The sequence below is a fragment of the Convolutriloba macropyga genome, chromosome 7 (assembly GCF_964194025.1).
Source record: "Convolutriloba macropyga chromosome 7, txConMacr16.3, whole genome shotgun sequence".
Classification (NCBI taxonomy): Eukaryota; Metazoa; Xenacoelomorpha; order Acoela; family Convolutidae; genus Convolutriloba; species Convolutriloba macropyga.
Window position 1 is genome coordinate 60,496,446 of NC_134474.1, and position 16,701 is coordinate 60,513,146.

Genomic DNA, 16,701 nt, shown 5'->3' on the forward strand with positions numbered 1-16,701 from the left:
AACGGAGGTGTCTTGTAGGTTGCTGAGCTTGCTGGGCTGTTTATCTTCTCTGACTGGACCGGCTGACCACGTTGTAATTGTTTGTGCATATGTTGTTTGCTGTTGGTCAATTGGGGTCGTTTTAGCCTTTCTTGTGTTTGTTCGCTTTGTCGATTCGGACGTGGGCGTTGTTGTATTTGTGATGTTCCAGCTATGTTTGCGGCACAGGTTTCGTCTAGTTTCGTCTAATTAGAATTGTCGTTTTTTTGGTTCCCTTTATATTCTCCTGCGGTCCTACATGCTACCATAAATATGAGGTGACGCTTTGTTTTGGATGCGGGTGAATACGAGTGCGGTGCGAAATACAGTGTTGTTCCTGTTAGGGTTATCTATTTTGATGGTGTCGGCGTATAGTTGGTTATCGTACCGTCAAGAATTATATTTTATTGTGGGACCAAAGTTACTCTGGGCTTCTTTGCTTTTCTCGCTATAGATTTACGTGCTACGTTTCTCGTTATTATATTTTTTAATGAGCGATCTCCAATGGAGAAATGAATTTCTGATGGCGTGTTCTTGACCTGGGTATTTTCGGAACGTTTTTGGAATTGTCAGAGTCAATCTGCGTGGCAGTGTTGGGAGGGGTATCATTTCTCTGCTGGATATCTAGATCGTGTTCAGCTGTTCCGCCCTTTCTGCACAGATCTTCTTGCGTCAGTGCGTCGTGACGCAGCTGTTGCTTGTGTAAGCAGCGAGTTGTGAGTTTGGGGTACAAGTTTTTTCTAGATGTTTTTTCATTATATTGGATAATTTGGTATTGGGTTTGCGACCGAAATGTGCCTAAAAAGGTTTGATTCTTATGTCCGGTTTGATATTAAGGCTATGTTTTTGATATATTAGCAAGTCAGTTAGTGTGTCATTACTTATTCTATTAGCAAGTCACGTACTGTTTCGTTACTCCAATTGGGGTTGATTTTTAGTACCAAGCGGCGTTTTATAGTTTATATAAGGCGTTTGACCCTACATGTTCCTCTGTGGTCTCCTGCTTGAACCAGTATAAATTTTTGTTTCTGTTACAGAAAATTTCAAAATGTTTTGCTTCGAAGGCTTGTGCTTGGTCACAGCGTATAGATCTAACGCTGTGGAGTTTGCAATCTTTTTCTAGATAGTTTACGGCTGATTCTGCGTCGCAGTTGTGGAATGTTTTTGCATGTGGGAAGCGCGATAATTTGCCAACTATTACTAATATATAATTAGAGTGATTTTTTTAAATGGGATGGGGTCTGGAGACTCGATTTGAACTTCTGATAGTAGTGGGAGCCTACCTAATAGGGATTAGGTATTAAGGGTTTTTTTGTTTTTACCTTTATCAATGCAGTTCCTGCATCCTTGGCTTTTTGCATTTTTTCGATAGGATACGTGGCCACCATACTAATTTGGAAAGAGCTATCATTACAACTCGCCCGCGATTTTTATTGTGTTTTGACTCCAGCACTTCTTGTTTTGATCGTGAAAGTATAACTAATCTATTGTCATAAACTAAGCAGTTTAAGGGGGTAACTGAGAGACCGCGGCGAATTCGAAAGTAAAGGTAAAACGTTTTCATTGCTGCCCAATTTTTGTTTGTAACAATTTCTAAAATTGGTTTTATTTCCATTTGGGATACTCCGCGATGAATTCTTTTTTGAAGACTCTTTTTATGAAAGTTATCACGATATAAGGAGGGGTGGGGGTGTCATGGTAGGCTTCAAATAATTCTGGGGTGTTCAGCGGGGTATAATGGCTCTAAACATTTTCTTTTGCAGTTGACGGCTCCATATGGGGAGTTCTGTTTTTTTTGGTGCTCAGGGTCTTTTTTATGGGAACTTTATACGTTTCAGTTGAGGGGTTCTTGCGAGTAGTAACGGCGACAAGCCTGTTATTTCGAAGATTCGAATTGCAGTTGAAGTTTTTGTTGCTTAAAGAGTTAGCAGAGTGCGACTGATTTGCAGAGGAGTTAAGGCTAAAAGCAGTATTTGTTGTGCTATCCGCTTGTATAGGATTAATGACGTCATTGGTTGTGACTTGTTATGTGTCCTGTGTAATTAGCTGGGAGCTAACGAGTTTTTGGCCAGCGAAAGTTTTATTTCATCTATTGTGTTGATTATCTGCTGATTATCTGCATCTATTATGTTTCTTTCTTCTGCTGACAGATTAGGGGCCCTGTTTTACGGATTTTGACTAAGATAGTCGGAAAATCCCATGTTTTTTTTACCTTGGATGTGTTCTACTTTAAAATCAAAAGGAAGAAGTCGGTCTACTTTACGAGTCAAAAGGCTTTGATAAGTTTTGATTTCTCTATTTTCTTTTAATGCCTTGAGTAGTGTGCTTAATTGTCCGCTTGGAGCAAAAATTTGGAGCCGTATGGAAAGTATTTTAAACGTTCGAAGGACCATACCACCACGAGCAATTCAGATTCGTTTGTCCTATAACGCATTTCTAGATTCTTGAGGAAACGGCTAGCAAACGCGACTGTCTCCCATATGTTGCCTGTTTTCTTGTTCTAGAGAGGCACCTAGTCGTTTGGTTTTGGCATGACAGCGGATTTTGGTTTGTTTTGTTGTGTCAAAGTGTTTATCGAGATTTATTAGACATTTTGTAAGATGATGAATGCACCCAATGACGTAATTGTTTTAATGTTTTTGGGGTTTCTAATTTGGTTATTGCTTCACTCTTTTGTTTTGTTGGGTTACTCCATATGGAGTGACGGTAAATCTTTTCCATGTAATATGTTCTTTAGCAAACTCTTATTTCTGAAGTTTAATTACAAGCTTCTTTCTGTTTAATTGATTTAAGATTTTGTCCAAGTCTTTTCGTGTTCCAGAAGGGATCTTTTTGTTGCAATTAATAAATCGTTGAGAAATGCAAGTTTTGAGGTTATATTTTAATGTGATTTATCGATGTCTTTTCGAAATGTGGCTGGTTGGTCCATAGAATCCTTTAATGAAACGATATGTGCCTGTTGCTCGACCACCTACTATCTTGAAGTTGCAATGTTTTTTGGTGTTTCCGTCTATTGCGATTCGACTGTATGTATACCTAAGTTCGATTGTTGAAGAGAAATATTGTCCTGGTGAGTTTACACTTTTATGGAAATATACTGCTACAAAATAGTCGATGCTTTGCATTTGGTTTTTGTTTTTTATGGATTGCGTCGTTCAGTTTTTTTGGAATCCAGAGCTGTTTTGACGCTTTTGTCTTTCGTCACTGTTATTACTGCAGGGCTAGTAACCTCTGGTAAACAGCTCTCGGCTGAGAAGGTGGATTCGACAATTTTCTGGTCTCGTCTTTACCCTCTAGTGTTTTGCGATTGAGATTCATCGAAGACAGCTGAAAGTTATTAATGTTTTGACTAGTGCCTGCTTCACTTGGTTCGCAGACGTCAGCGGATGCTCTGTGTGAAATTGCCTTTTGGTCCGATATCTTTTATCTGTGGTCATTATTGGAGTGTCAAGTTTGGTAAGCTCAATTGTCGTCAAATATTTTTGGTTTACTTGCTTTTGGGGATTTTTTTGGGAAACGCTCTGATTTCAACTGATAACGGTTTTCAGCTGAAAAGCTTGCCGATTGCAGACGACTCGACGCCCGAAATTCCGTTGCCTGATTAAGAACCATCAATTGATTAAATCAGCTCTCTACTGGAGAACTTGATTGTTAATCACTTCTGATATAACAGCGATTAATACGCGAGCCACTATATGAAGATATTAAAACGGAATTAATTTAATTAAGAATGCTAGTAAATTTATTAGCGCTTAGTGACGAAATTCCAGGACTGGAGACGAGCACTAAATTCTGCAGTGGAGCATGCTGATTGAGGCATAGGATAAGGTTAGCAGCATCTCGCTGAGAGATCACAACTTGCCAATGAATAGGCACTGTTTTCCATCGGTTCAGGAACGCAAATATTGATCGTTCAAATTTTGTTAAGCAAAAGCTAGCGGGACGAATTGCTGTTGTTGCATTTTTTTTTTGTTGTCATTTGGGGAAACAGATTAAAATCAATTGCCAAAGAAATGTCTTTGTCTGCTAGACATTATAATGATGCTTAATGTTTTTGTTTTTGGCCAATAATGCTGTGCTCCATTTTTGTTTCTTAATAATTGATTTTCTGTTTCAACTATGTTTTTGAGTGCGAGTAATTATAAGCCCTAGAACTTTTACATATACAGGATACTTTCTAGAGACGGGATTAAGATGGCATATTGTTAGATGGCATAGTTTTCGTTGTATTATAATGTGGTGTTTAAATCGCTGGACTTTACTTTTTATCCATCTAAAAAACTCAAACTCGAGCTGAAAATTCCAAACTGTGCATATTATCTTGCAAGCTTCTAACTGAGTTCTTGCAAGATCACCTGTCGATTTTTTTCGCAATCGACTGGAGGTGTTTTTTGGGGTGGATTTGTCAGGTATGATGTGCAATTTTCAGTGTTGATTATGGCCACCAGACCTGAAGACCTCAACTTGCCCGCAACAGTTGTCACTAAATTGGTCAAGGATTCAGTAAGTATCTTCTATTTTTGTTTGTGTTGAAAATTAATGCGTTGTATAAGTACTTAAATCACAATTATTTTTATTTGAAATGAAAAGAAGTGTAAGTATGTGAACAGCGAAATTCAGTTTAAATTATACTTAGCAATGTGATATTAGGATCTGCAAACGGTCATGTCAACACTTAATATTGTTCCGACCCCACTTGTGGGGGTGGGAGGAACTATATACTCAAATGGGTTTTTTTGTTCAGTCAATTTTGGCCGATCGATATATATCATCGCAGAGAAATGTGAGTTGTATCATTAAAAAGCTGTTTCAGCGTAGAATTCAAAATTAAAAAGATTTTTTTGATTTTCGTTTTTTTCGAGGAGTTATCGAGGATTGAAGTTTTGTGTGAACACGGGTTATTTGTTCACTTTTAGTGTGATTTTTCTTCAAATTAAGATATTTTCTATAAAAAATAGTATTTGAAACTCAAAATTCTTGCCAAAAAATGAACCAATTTTGTGTACCTAAAAGACTAAAGGCATTAAAAAAGACTAGTTCTGGTCTCATAGGGAGCTTCAATATCAAAAAAGTTCGAAATCTATTTGAGCGCTATTTTTTTTATAAAACTTTTCTACTTTTTTTTTGCTTTTTAAAGACACCTAGAGACAAGTCACTTTTCATATCGAGGTTCTGTTAATGACAAACCTCCTTGGCACTAAATTGAAGCCCAATGCACAAAAAAAGTTGTTTTCAAGGGATTGCTCATGTTTTTTTTTAATTCGACTCTGAGTTTTCGTAATTTTAAATGAAATTTTGAACTTCTTTTTGGGCTTTTTCTTATATTTTGGAGTCTTATGGCATGGACTCATTGACTAACAGTTTGATATGTTCCGTAATGAGATTTAAGTGAGCATATTTAGTGCTTCGAGTGAGTAACAGCTAATGGCTGTTAAGACTTAAAAAATAATTTTTCGAAAACTTTTTTGAGCATTAACCAATCATAAACTTATTATCGTGAACTGTTAGTCATTCTCTGTAATGACAGCACCCTCTTCCGTCCTACTGTAATCAGATTTGATCTAGTTGGCGGTTTTATCTTCTAACTTTTAGTAATATGACTTCAATGACACAAGATTTCAAAAATTTTTCAATTTTTTTTTGGATATTTTCGTATTATTGGTTACTTTTGAAATCTTATCACCTTAACCTAAAATTGAGAGCTCCTATTGGTTTCAAGAAAACGTTCAATGCATCACAGATAAATTTTTCAGAGAAAAGCTTATAGTTTCAAATGTCTTCGACTTTTTCTTTTCGCACTTCTCTACTGAATTTTTGGTTTTTGCGTGATTTTGTCGTTGTTTTCATAGTCGTAAGACTTGTTGTGATGTCTTATTGATCACCTATGAATGACAAACAACCTCATAATCCTATTGAAGCATATTTGATCGTATTTATTGACTTCCGTTTATATTTAATGAATTTAATGGCTGTTAAGAATTTAAAAATAATTTTCCGAAAATTTTTTTTGATTATTAACCAATCTTAAAATTTTCGTGAACTGTTAGTCAGTCTCAGTATTGAGAGAACCCACCTGCTTTCTACTGAAACCAAAAAAAGTTTCGTTGGCAGTTTTATCTACTAACTATTGATTATATGACTTTAATAACACAAGAACTTAAAATTTTTTTAAAAAAGGAAATTTTGGATTTATCGGTTACTTTTGAATTCTTATCACATTATCCAAATATTATACATATTATCCAAATATTATCCTAATCCCATTGGCCTGGAAAAGATATTCAGTGGATCACAGATAAAGTTTTCAGAGAAAAGCTAAAGGTTTAAATGGCTTGGAAATTTTCTTCTCACACTTCTCTATTGAGTTTTTCTTACTTCAAATGCAGCCAAAAATAATCTGGTTGGGGGTTTTATCTTCTACCCATTTGTTTTAATACTTCAATGCCACTAGTTTTCATGTTTTTTTGAAAAAAAATTTCGGGTACATTTTCTTATTTTTGGAGCCTTTGAAATCTTATCACCTTATCCTAATACTAATAGTTCCCATTAGTTTAGGCATGACGTTCTACGGATCATATATAAAGTTGCCAGAGAAGAACTTATGATTTAAATTGCTTTGAAATTTTCTGCTGGCACTTTTCTTCTGAATTTTTGGTTGTTGCCTGTCTTTGTTGTTTTCATCTTCAACAACTTGTTGTAAGTTCTTATTGAACAAATATGAATGGCCAACAAACTTGTTGTCCCATGGAGGCGTAATTTAGCGTATTTAGTGGATTCCGTTGAAAGCTAAAGAAATTAATGGCGTTGATACTACGAATTTTCTCAAAAATTTAGTGGACCTTATATATTTGTTCACATTTGATTTGTTGAAACTATATTAATAATAAAGAAGAATCCCATTGCTGTTAAAAATTAATTGAACATAGAAAAGTTTTTAGTGAAAAGCTCCTTTCAATGCTTTCGATATTTTTTTCGCTCAATTTCCTGATATTGCTGTTTTTTGCCTGTTTTTGTTCTTTAGGTAGCCGTAAATAGCTGACAAGTCTCTTAGGCCTGTAATTGGGGATTGAATTAATGATATTACCCGAATCAGATGGTCAGTTTATAGCCTTTGGTATTAAAGTTTATGATATACGTTTTCAAACCTTTTTCAAACTTTTCAGTTTTTGTTGTTCTTTGTAACTTATTTTCATCAATGAGAGGTCACATCCAATTTTTTGTATTCCAAAACAATAACATATCTACTGATTTTATTTGTCACCGATGCTCGGTTTGTTGGACAATATGAGTTTTTATAAACGTTTTCTGAGTGGTCAGTTGTTGCGCTTCTTTTTCTCTTCTTTCAGAAAAATGGCGTAATAACAGATCCAATGGTTTACAAATGTGGCCCAAACAAACTTATTTATTCCCTCAGTATAATTCCTGCTGCAGCTGAATTAGTAGAAATAAGAATTGAATTAAAAAGACACAATATTCAGATTATAGCTAATGATTTTAATGGTAGCAATAGTTTGTGTTTTCGCAAATCGTTTCTATTTTTTTAGGTTTTTCTTTAAAACTACCCAAAGACAATGCCTTTTGGTTTTGTAGTAACTTTTTAGTAATTTATCAAAGTTTATTTAGTTAAAGGCTAATGATTTTTAAGACTTGAATTTTCTTGGTTTAAAAAATGTTGATTAATTTTTGAATTTCGCCTGATTGATCGTTCTCTTTATTGACTTGTAACATAGTCTCATTAAGAAAACTTTCCGTCCGCTGTGTAGATAGGAGAAATTAAGTTTGAGTAGTTAAGGTTTTATCTGATTTTTTTTGACGTTGTTACTATGTGCTTTTAAATTTAGATATTCAGTTTTTGCCGTGAAGTTTTTGTTTTTGCTAATTGTTTTGGTTGTTTTTTAACTTGTAGTCCCTAAGGTCAGATCTCATTGGCGCTGTAATAAGGCATGGCATTATGTGATTCAATTAGTAGATAGGTTGTGTTATGATTGTTATAAACTCAAACATCTATTTTTGTTAATTATTCATTTGGTTGACAATTAATTCAAAAATGTAGATGAGCTTGGGTCGGAACATCATGTGCAAACGCACATTGACGAGCCGCCTTGTTTGTGTATGGCTATGAATAATCAAACTGGGGAACTGAACATTGTATTGGCACAATTGTGAACCTACACAAGATGTCAGGAGCTATCTACTTTCTTGCGCCAATCTTTTTCATTGAAAATATCAAACGAATTTTAACTAACCATCTGCGCTATTACCATTTTTTAACAACCGCTCACGAACGAAGCTTTTTGCAGAATCTAAATTATCTCATTGATTTTCTTAAGCAGCTGAACTCAAATGGAGGTAGTGTTTACAACTAAAAGTCAAGTGAAAGATATTATTTTTACTTGGTCTGTATTATTTTTGCCTCTAATTCTAATAATGCAAGTGGTTATACTAATTTCCACTTTAAAATCTTAATACTGGTCGATATCAACTTATAGTAACATTATTTAAAGCCCCTTGGTGAGCGTATTGAACCGTTACTACCCCCTGCCTCGACTGAAACATGCAGGCTACAATGAGATTGAGCGCTCTTCAGGAGTTCGAGACCAATTCGTCCGACATTAGTCGCTTGCTTTTATGCTCTGCAAAAAGTTCTTGTTGTCTGGTTGTGACGCCAGAATGATGTGTTTAGCTGCCTGCTCATGTAAATGTTTCAAAGGAGGCCCGGGTAGCAATCGGAAGAGCTGCGAGCATCTTCGTTCTCTATACAACTGCAAAGTAAGTTTTATCCCATACATAATGTCCCAACATTATTTCTTTTTGATATGCTAATTGATAGCAGAAGCAGTCGTCAGCTAAAGAAAAAGATAGAAGTTCATTTTATGGTACAATTGGATCATATAGTTATTACGATGTTATGCTCTGGCGGATGCTCAATTAACGAGGTCATGTCGGTTACAGGTTTTATTTTAAAAAAGACGTGGTATTATGTCTTAGCAGACATCTGTCTCAGATATCTTCTGATAAGAAGGCCTGTTGCCTTCGCTGTTTCACAGAATATTGATTTTATCAGTAATCCGAGCTGCAGGAAAATGTTGCATTACACAGGTTTTGGTTATGATTTTTTCATTCAACGAAACCAGTCCCCCCAACACTCCCCTTGTCTACCTCCATCTGGCGTTTTGCCCCAATCTCGTCCAGCTCTCCCAACTCTACCCCCCCCCCCCCCCCCCCCCCCGTCAATACTTCGACCCCCTCCCCATTCGGGTCACCAGCCCCTAATTCTAGCGTCGCTAAGCCCTAGCTGGCTACTGCCGAAACCAACCGCTCGCTGATCGTTTGAGAGCAATTCGCCCGACGTTAGTCGGTTATGTCTGTTGCTTTAAATAACTGGTTTTTTGCAATTCCGAAGTGCAGTCGTTCAGGATACAACTTTGGGTTTTACTTTTGCAGTGCTAATAACGTGGCAGCGTCTGAGAAGCGGAAGACGATCACACCTGAGGATATTTTGAGTGCAATGAGAGACATGGAGATGGACCAGTTTGTTAACCCACTCAGAAAATGTCTAGATGGTAAGATCCACTTTATATTAGGATCTAAGTTGTGCCGGTTTCGGAAAAAACCCACTTGATTTTAGATAGGAAATAAACCCGCACTTGACTTTTAAAGAGCCGCGCATTTAGTGGCCATGACCATTGCTTAGCGGCCCGTGGGATTTGATATGAAACTATCACAACCGAACAAATTAACACGACCAAAATTATAATTAAAATGGGGGTTTATTTCCTAGACCCAAAAGTTGTGCTATGGGTGTATTGGCGATAGTGGCTGAGAATGTTCCCTTTTCTCAGGTGAAATTTGATTATTTACAACGGGGATAATTTTCAGCCGAGTAGTATTGGTATTAATTTAATTAGAACCAGTACCACCAAAAACGTATATTGATTTGTTTGGACATTCGAAATCCTACAAGATGCCATCGAAATAGAACAAGAAGGTTCCATTTGAAATAGGCATTTATTAATAGCCGCCCTCATCTTCCCAGCCGGCTATTATAGCGCTCCTTATTTTTTTTACAGTTCAAAGAATTTGAATTGTATTGGTGCGCTGAGTTTTTTGTTAAGATGTGTTCACACATTTTTCAATGACTTTGATCTTTCAAAACGGGATAAACAGGTAAAGCCCAGCGAGCATTAAGTTTCATTAGAGGCCCAAAGTGGGCTTTAGTAGTCCTTCAAGTGCTTATGGTGGTGCAGCTGCTGGGATGGCCTTAATTTAAGGTTAAAAGGTCATTTTTAGGAGTTTTTGGGCTCAAAATGGTGCAATTTTTCATGTTTTTTTTTGTGATTTTTTTGAGTTTTTTGTTTGATTAGTCTTAGGTTGAAGTTTTTAGAATTTGATGAAGGCTTTTTGCGAGACAAAATTATTTGTAATGACAGTTTTATGAGCTATATGTTTTGGTACTACAAACACAAACACGCAAAATGATGCTAATTTTTGCAATTTTTTTCAGGTTTTTCGAAAATGTTTCATTTTTTGAGTTTTTTTTTATTCCTAGGTGTCAAGAAACCTCATCTAGGGTTTGATAAAGGGTTTGATGATAGATTACTGCATAGTTTCTAGTGATAATGTAATGGTTTTCAACTTTTTGGCATCATGAATTTTAGCATTTTTTGACAAAATTTGAAATTTTTTTCATATTTTTTGACATTTATTTTCAATATTCAAGTTGTTTGAGTCCCAGGGGCCAGAAAACCTCATTAGGGGTTGGATAATAACTTACTGAAAAATTTTTAGTTGCCATGGATTGGTTTTCAACTTTTAAATATCACAAATTTTAGCAATTTTTTTTGACAAAATTCGCAATTTTTTTAGGTTTTTGAAAATTTTCATCATTTTTTCAGTTGTCCAGCTTCAGCGACCAGGCAACCTCCTTTGAGGCTTGTTAGTAGGGCATTGCATAGTTTTCAGTAACAATGGAATGGTTTTTAACATTTTAATGTTTCGAATTTTAGCATTTTTTTTTTTGATAAAATCTGCAATTGTTTTAAGGTTTCCTAAAGTTTTTGTCAGTTTTTGATATTCATCCATTCTCAAGTGCAAGAAAACGTATTCCATGTTCTGATAAAAAGTTACTGCATGGTTTTTAGTTTCAATGGATTTGTTTTCAACAATTTAAACTTTCGAATTTTAGAAGTTTTTTGATAAAATTTGCTATTTTTTTCAAGTTTTTTCAAAATATTTGTATTTTATTTATTTTCTTGCCTCAGTAGCCAGGTAAACTCATCCAGGGTTTGATAGTATGTTATTAAATAGTTGCTAGGTGGCAATTAAATGGCTTTCAACATCTTAATAGAACGAATTTCTATTTTTGAAGTTTGAAATTTTTTTAAAAAAAATTATTGCCTATCGATCTATGAGCCAATGAGTTTAAAGCTTAGAATTGGGTTACTGGATCGCGTCTAGACACAGAAATGATTCTGAAGATGTTTGTTTTACGATTTTCAGCAACATTTCCTTGTAATTTGCAAATGATTTTTTTTCTTAAATTTTTTGGTCATTTTCGAGTTAATCGATCTTAAGGGCCAATGAATATTTTTCAGGTCTTGCATAATTAATACTGGACCGATTTCAGAGACAAAAATTTTTAACATATTTTTGAAATAGGTATTTTTAAAAGGAAAAATTGTGCCTTAGGTTTAAAAGCTTCAAGAGTTTTAGCAATGAGTATATTTTTGCTTAGTTTTGATTCTTTTAGTTTCTCAATTTTTTAGATGATCTTGTTTGTATTCTGGCTGGCATTGTTCAAGTGATCTGCTTGTCAGGTAGAGTACGTCTGAGTTTTTCATTCAATTCTTTGAATTGTATTTCAGGACTTGTCCTGCTATGTTTTTTTACTTCAAACTTTTTTTCGCTTTACCCATTTTGCCGCTTTTTCGACATTTTGCGTGAAATCTTTTTGACTTCTCTAGGCTAGTTTCAATCTTCTGTCATTCTGCTCAAAGTCCTTTTAAACAGCAGCTGCTCAGCAAAGCAATTCAAAATGAAGAGAGTCAGTATAAAAAGATCAAATTCAGAGATAGAAACGGGATAAACCCATAAAGCCCATTTTTAGATGCCCGGTACTTGAATTTTGTGCTCATAAGTTTTAGTTACTATCTATAATGCTTACTGGTATTGATACTAGACCCTCTAGCCTCTCACTGAGAGACAGGAGTATGCTCAATTACAAAATGACATCAAAATAAATCGCACTAAAAAATGTTTTTATACAAAAAACAATTTTTGTTGATATTTGCTTTTCTTTCAATCCCAATAGAGTTATGGGAATCAACGGCGGCTATTTTCCGGCAGTCTGCCGGGTATGTTTGTTGTATGTCTTTCTTCTGCTGTTCTCCTTGCTATAAAAGTGAATAGCGACTCACTCCATCATAAGTTGATCATGTTTGTTTTTCTAGAAACGTCTGCTAGTGTATGCGATTTGATTTCAGCATACAGAAAATGTTCAACAACTAAACCCAAGACAGGTGCCAAACCCCCCACAGCACCCAAAGGAGGTGGAGTTACCAAAAAACCCTCGCCCAAAAAACCATCAGCCTCCAAAACTGCACCCTCGAATACAGTAGACACCGATAGCAAAGCATTGAACGTTAAGAACGTGAACGCAGCGGAAACTTCCGCAGTGAGTAGGGACAATATTACGTCTCAAGTTACGTCATCTAATTCGTTGAGAGCACAGGAAGATAGTGACCTCGAGACGTCGTCAAGTGCCTCGTCATCTGAAGTAGAGCCGGTGAAGCGTCCGGATGCTAAGCATGGATTCACTAACATTCAGAGTACTGGAACCAGCTCATTGACTACCCCTGGGGCCAAAGTGGTAGTGGCCGAAGATGCTCTTGTGCTGGAAAACACTGATGAAGATTCAGATGACAGCAGTGATTAGCGTACCAGGAAAGCTCTTTACTGGCACAGAACAAAATTTGTTTTGAATTTTGTCGCTAACATAATTATGTGCGTCATAATTGTGATCGTTCGGAATTTTATCGAACAATTAGTTTTGTTACAAGTGAATCGGTCATTGTTGGTGGAAAGATATGCAATATAGTAATTGAATAAGGTATTTACACTGGACTCTATTTGATGATCTATTTTAGATAATATACCTGAGAAATGTTTGGTGTAAAATTGAGCGAATTGCTGGTAAACTACAGAATCTCAATCTTGTTTGATATTGAACATGAGCTGGTACATAAAGAAAACCTAAGTTCGGTCAAATTTTGTGCAAATATTGCTTTTTTGGTTTTGTTTTCTTAAATGAATTTTGAATTGTGTTTTTAATACATCGTTTTATTTTAATGAGTTTAATTAATTGTTCTCAAAGATTGCAGCAATTATATTAGTCCTGTGACCTTCTTTTATGCGATTTTTTGCTTGACCGATTTCTCGTCTGACCTATTTGACTTATCGTTGTCCTCAAAAACGAGATGAACAGGTAACGCTCGGACGGCACTAAGTTCTCATAGCCTTACGCCTAACCGGTGTCTCTAAGAATGCGGTTCACCAAAACTTTTGATAATTTAATGGTAAAAGGGCGGTTCTTATTCTTAAAAGTTTGACCCCCCCCCCCAGTCACCCTCAACACACCCCCAGTCCTCCCGTCCTCCCTCATCTACCTGGCGGTTGCGACCCCCTCTCTCTTCCAGCCCACCCAACCCTACCCGCACCCCTAATCCGCTACCCTTACTCTCCCGCAATGCAAGCATCCCTAAGCACCAGCTGGGAACTACCGAAGCAAACCGTTCGCCGGCCGTTTGAGAGCAATCCGCCCGACGTTAGTCGGTTATGTTTCACTACTTGACTATTCGTACTGTCATATGGTTTTGTGATGAGTTTTGAAACTTTGTGATATTTACTTGTAAGCTAAAATAGCTTTTCCGCAACTTATCCGTCTTTTGCTTGCTCGCTTCGAAATTTAATCTAGGCTATGAGCAACAATGAAATGATTGTGCGCAGAACTACAGAAAGCTGCAAAATTAGCTATGAATTAAACAGCAAATATTCCGATTAAAAAAGTGCAATTATAGCAACATTTTGTAAGAAACTCCCTCAAGTTCAAAGAAATGGAGGTTAATTTTGGGTACATTTGATAACTTAGCTTTTTGTGCCGGATAAGTTCTTCTTGATCAGAATTTTGCTTCCAAATTTTGCAGATAAAATTTTAGGAGAGCTGTCTAAGCTTTTTGCCTATTGAAATCATTGCTATCTCATGTTTCCTTTGCTAAGAATCTCCTGATGCTTTGCATGGGCTCAATTGCTTGACTAAAATTGAGTTTGTTTTTGCGCATTATGAATTGACATGATCCAGTTTATTTTGAAGCAACGGAGTTACATCAGCTATTGAAAGAAATTTTAACCTCTGTTTACGTTATATTTTTTATGATGAGAATTTTTTTATCGTAAAGACAAGTACCTTTGTAACGTCAGTTCAACAACTCGCTCGCATTTTTTATTGTTTTTTTACAAATCTTTGGAAGGCTTCGAAATTCAGTGCATATAGCATTTTCAAAGCATTAAGAAAAGATTTAGGCCACGTTGAAAGCTTATCGGAATCATTCCTTAACAACCTTAGTTTTTTTGTTGACGATAGCTGGTTTGAGCATAAAGATTCATTAATTGCTCCCAAGCGATGTTGGTAAAGCGTTAATCTTAAAGCTGCTCTTGATCTTAAAAGTCTGACCCCCACTCAACCGGGGGATAGGGGATAGGGTAGGGTAGGGTAGGGTTGGAAGGGGAGTGCTGGATGAGAAGGGAATCCAAACCGCCAGGTGGAGGAGGATGGACGGGGGTGTATTTGGGGGTGGGGTGATTGAGGGGCGGGGAGGGGGGCGCTAATGCCAGCATCCCTAAGAACCAGCTGGCTGTTACCTAAGCCAACAGCTCGCCGATCATCTGAGAGCAATTCGCCAGACGTTAGTCGCTCATGTTTATTATACGTGTCCGACCAGAATGCCAGATTGTTTTCAGTTTTTGGCAATGGACCCCCTAATGTTGATTGGGGGTATTGGACTGGGTTTTGTTCTGGGCAACAAATTGCGACTTCATTCTATAAGGCGAGTGATATCGGGAGTGGTATCGAAATATTACTACCCCCACTCTCCTCCCAACAAAAGTGTAGAAGCCATGAAGGGAGAACTGAAGCTCGTCGTCGCTGTGAGAATGGATCTCAAAATGGGTATGAACATGAGATTAGCGCGTTAAAATTTTGAGATAAAAGTTTTGTGGAGAAATTAATAAAGTGGTTTGAGGTTGATTATTTATATATTGAGTGATAATATGCAGAGTGACGATAACCCTAATGATTAATTGCTCTTGAACGAAGTTCATAGCAATTATTGTAAACGTGTGTTTTTTATGCAAAATTTTCGCGTGACAATTTTGACTTTTCGAGTGACTTTTTGCGTTTCGCATGACCTAAAATTCTCTCTCAATCGCAATTTTAAGCAGCTGAATTCAATTGGCGGCAATTTAATACTAAAAGTCAAATGAAAAGTGCGCCGAAACTGGTGCCATTTCTTACTTTAAATCTTAATAGTGGTATATGTTAACCTCTAATGTGGTATTTGAAGCCCACTATTGAACTTCTTAGTCCCATTTAGGCTCCCTCCTCCCCCCCCCCACCGACTGAAGCAGGCTGCAGTTCATTAGAGCTCCCACTAGTCGTTCGAGAGCAATTCTTCCGACGTTTAGTCGGTTATGTTTGATAATAGTAAGTGAGGGATGATAAAAAAAAAACTATACGATACGATTCTATTGTTGATACTATTCATTAACAATTGAGAAATATGCTAAGGATAGGTGGTAATATGCAAAGTAAAAAACCAATAAAATCCGGTCAACTTGCAAATAATTTTGACATTGGTCAGGTTTCCATTTCAGGCAAAGGCAAAATTGCAGCTCAATGTGCACACGGTGCCCTGAAAGCCTACCTCATATCACCCGATACTTTAAAACAGTCATGGACATTTCAAGGACAGACTACAGTGGTCACGCAAATTGATTCCTTAGAAGAACTGCGATCATTGTTTGAGAAAGGAAAGAGTCTGGGGCTTCCGGTCGCCATCATCAGAGATGCAGGTCGGACGCAAGTCGCGAGAGGAACTGAAACTGTTGTTGCCATTGGACCGGGTCCTATTAGTTTAGTTGATCAAGTGACGGGAAAACTCCCCTTGATGAAATAGTTGTTTTTAGATTCTGACTGATTTGAATAAGTTATGAAAAATCATCTTTTGACAGACCGTTCTTTTAATTCTTTGAATCGTTACTTCAATCGTATAGTATTACTCGAAGTAATTATAGCCGAGCAAGATTTGGCTTATGCTCTATTTCGGTTGTGTTTTTGTGAAGCTACATGAGGTAGATTTTGTTTATAGCGCGTTTAATGAAGTTGAAACAAACGAACTGCTCAAGGCTGTTGGAGTTCAAACTTAAATCGTCTAGATTAATTAAGATAAACACGGAACTTGGCTCGGTAATTTGCGTTTGAATATAATGTTTAAACTTAAATGTCTAGCAAATAAGGAAAGAATAGGAAACTTTCAAAAAATCACTTATTCTTTGAACTAATTGGTTTTTAATAGCCGCGTCCTCAATTCCAGGCGGCTATTATAGCGCTCCAATTTTTTTTACTTCGTC

General features: G+C 36.6%; 2 protein-coding genes across 2 annotated transcripts; both read left to right on the forward strand.

The window, feature by feature from the left end:
* Positions 1–4,451: 4,451 nt before the first annotated feature.
* Positions 4,452–13,365, forward strand: LOC142342420 (uncharacterized). The gene is made up of 4 exons (XM_075393741.1): positions 4,452–4,521; positions 8,702–8,787; positions 9,463–9,581; positions 12,501–13,365. The coding sequence occupies exons 1-4, from the start codon at positions 4,456–4,458 to the stop codon at positions 12,950–12,952; spliced, it is 723 nt and encodes a 240-aa protein (XP_075249856.1). The 5' UTR covers positions 4,452–4,455; the 3' UTR covers positions 12,953–13,365.
* Positions 13,366–14,961: 1,596 nt separating this feature from the next.
* Positions 14,962–16,304, forward strand: LOC142342421 (peptidyl-tRNA hydrolase 2, mitochondrial-like). Its single transcript, XM_075393742.1, has 2 exons — positions 14,962–15,241; positions 15,946–16,304. The coding sequence occupies exons 1-2, from the start codon at positions 15,016–15,018 to the stop codon at positions 16,245–16,247; spliced, it is 528 nt and encodes a 175-aa protein (XP_075249857.1). The 5' UTR covers positions 14,962–15,015; the 3' UTR covers positions 16,248–16,304.
* Positions 16,305–16,701: the final 397 nt, after the last annotated feature.

Bases quoted from the DNA above. Each gene is read 5' to 3' on its own strand.
- LOC142342420 (XM_075393741.1), top strand. From the start codon at position 4,456: ATGGCCACCAGACCTGAAGACCTCAACTTGCCCGCAACAGTTGTCACT. The intron at 4,522-8,701 runs GTAAGTATCTTC...TGATGTGTTTAG, and splicing joins CTAAATTGGTCAAGGATTCA to CTGCCTGCTCATGTAAATGT. The intron at 9,582-12,500 runs GTAAGATCCACT...ATTTGATTTCAG, and splicing joins ACTCAGAAAATGTCTAGATG to CATACAGAAAATGTTCAACA.
- LOC142342421 (XM_075393742.1), top strand. From the start codon at position 15,016: ATGCCAGATTGTTTTCAGTTTTTGGCAATGGACCCCCTAATGTTGATT. The intron at 15,242-15,945 runs GTATGAACATGA...TTTCCATTTCAG, and splicing joins GAGAATGGATCTCAAAATGG to GCAAAGGCAAAATTGCAGCT.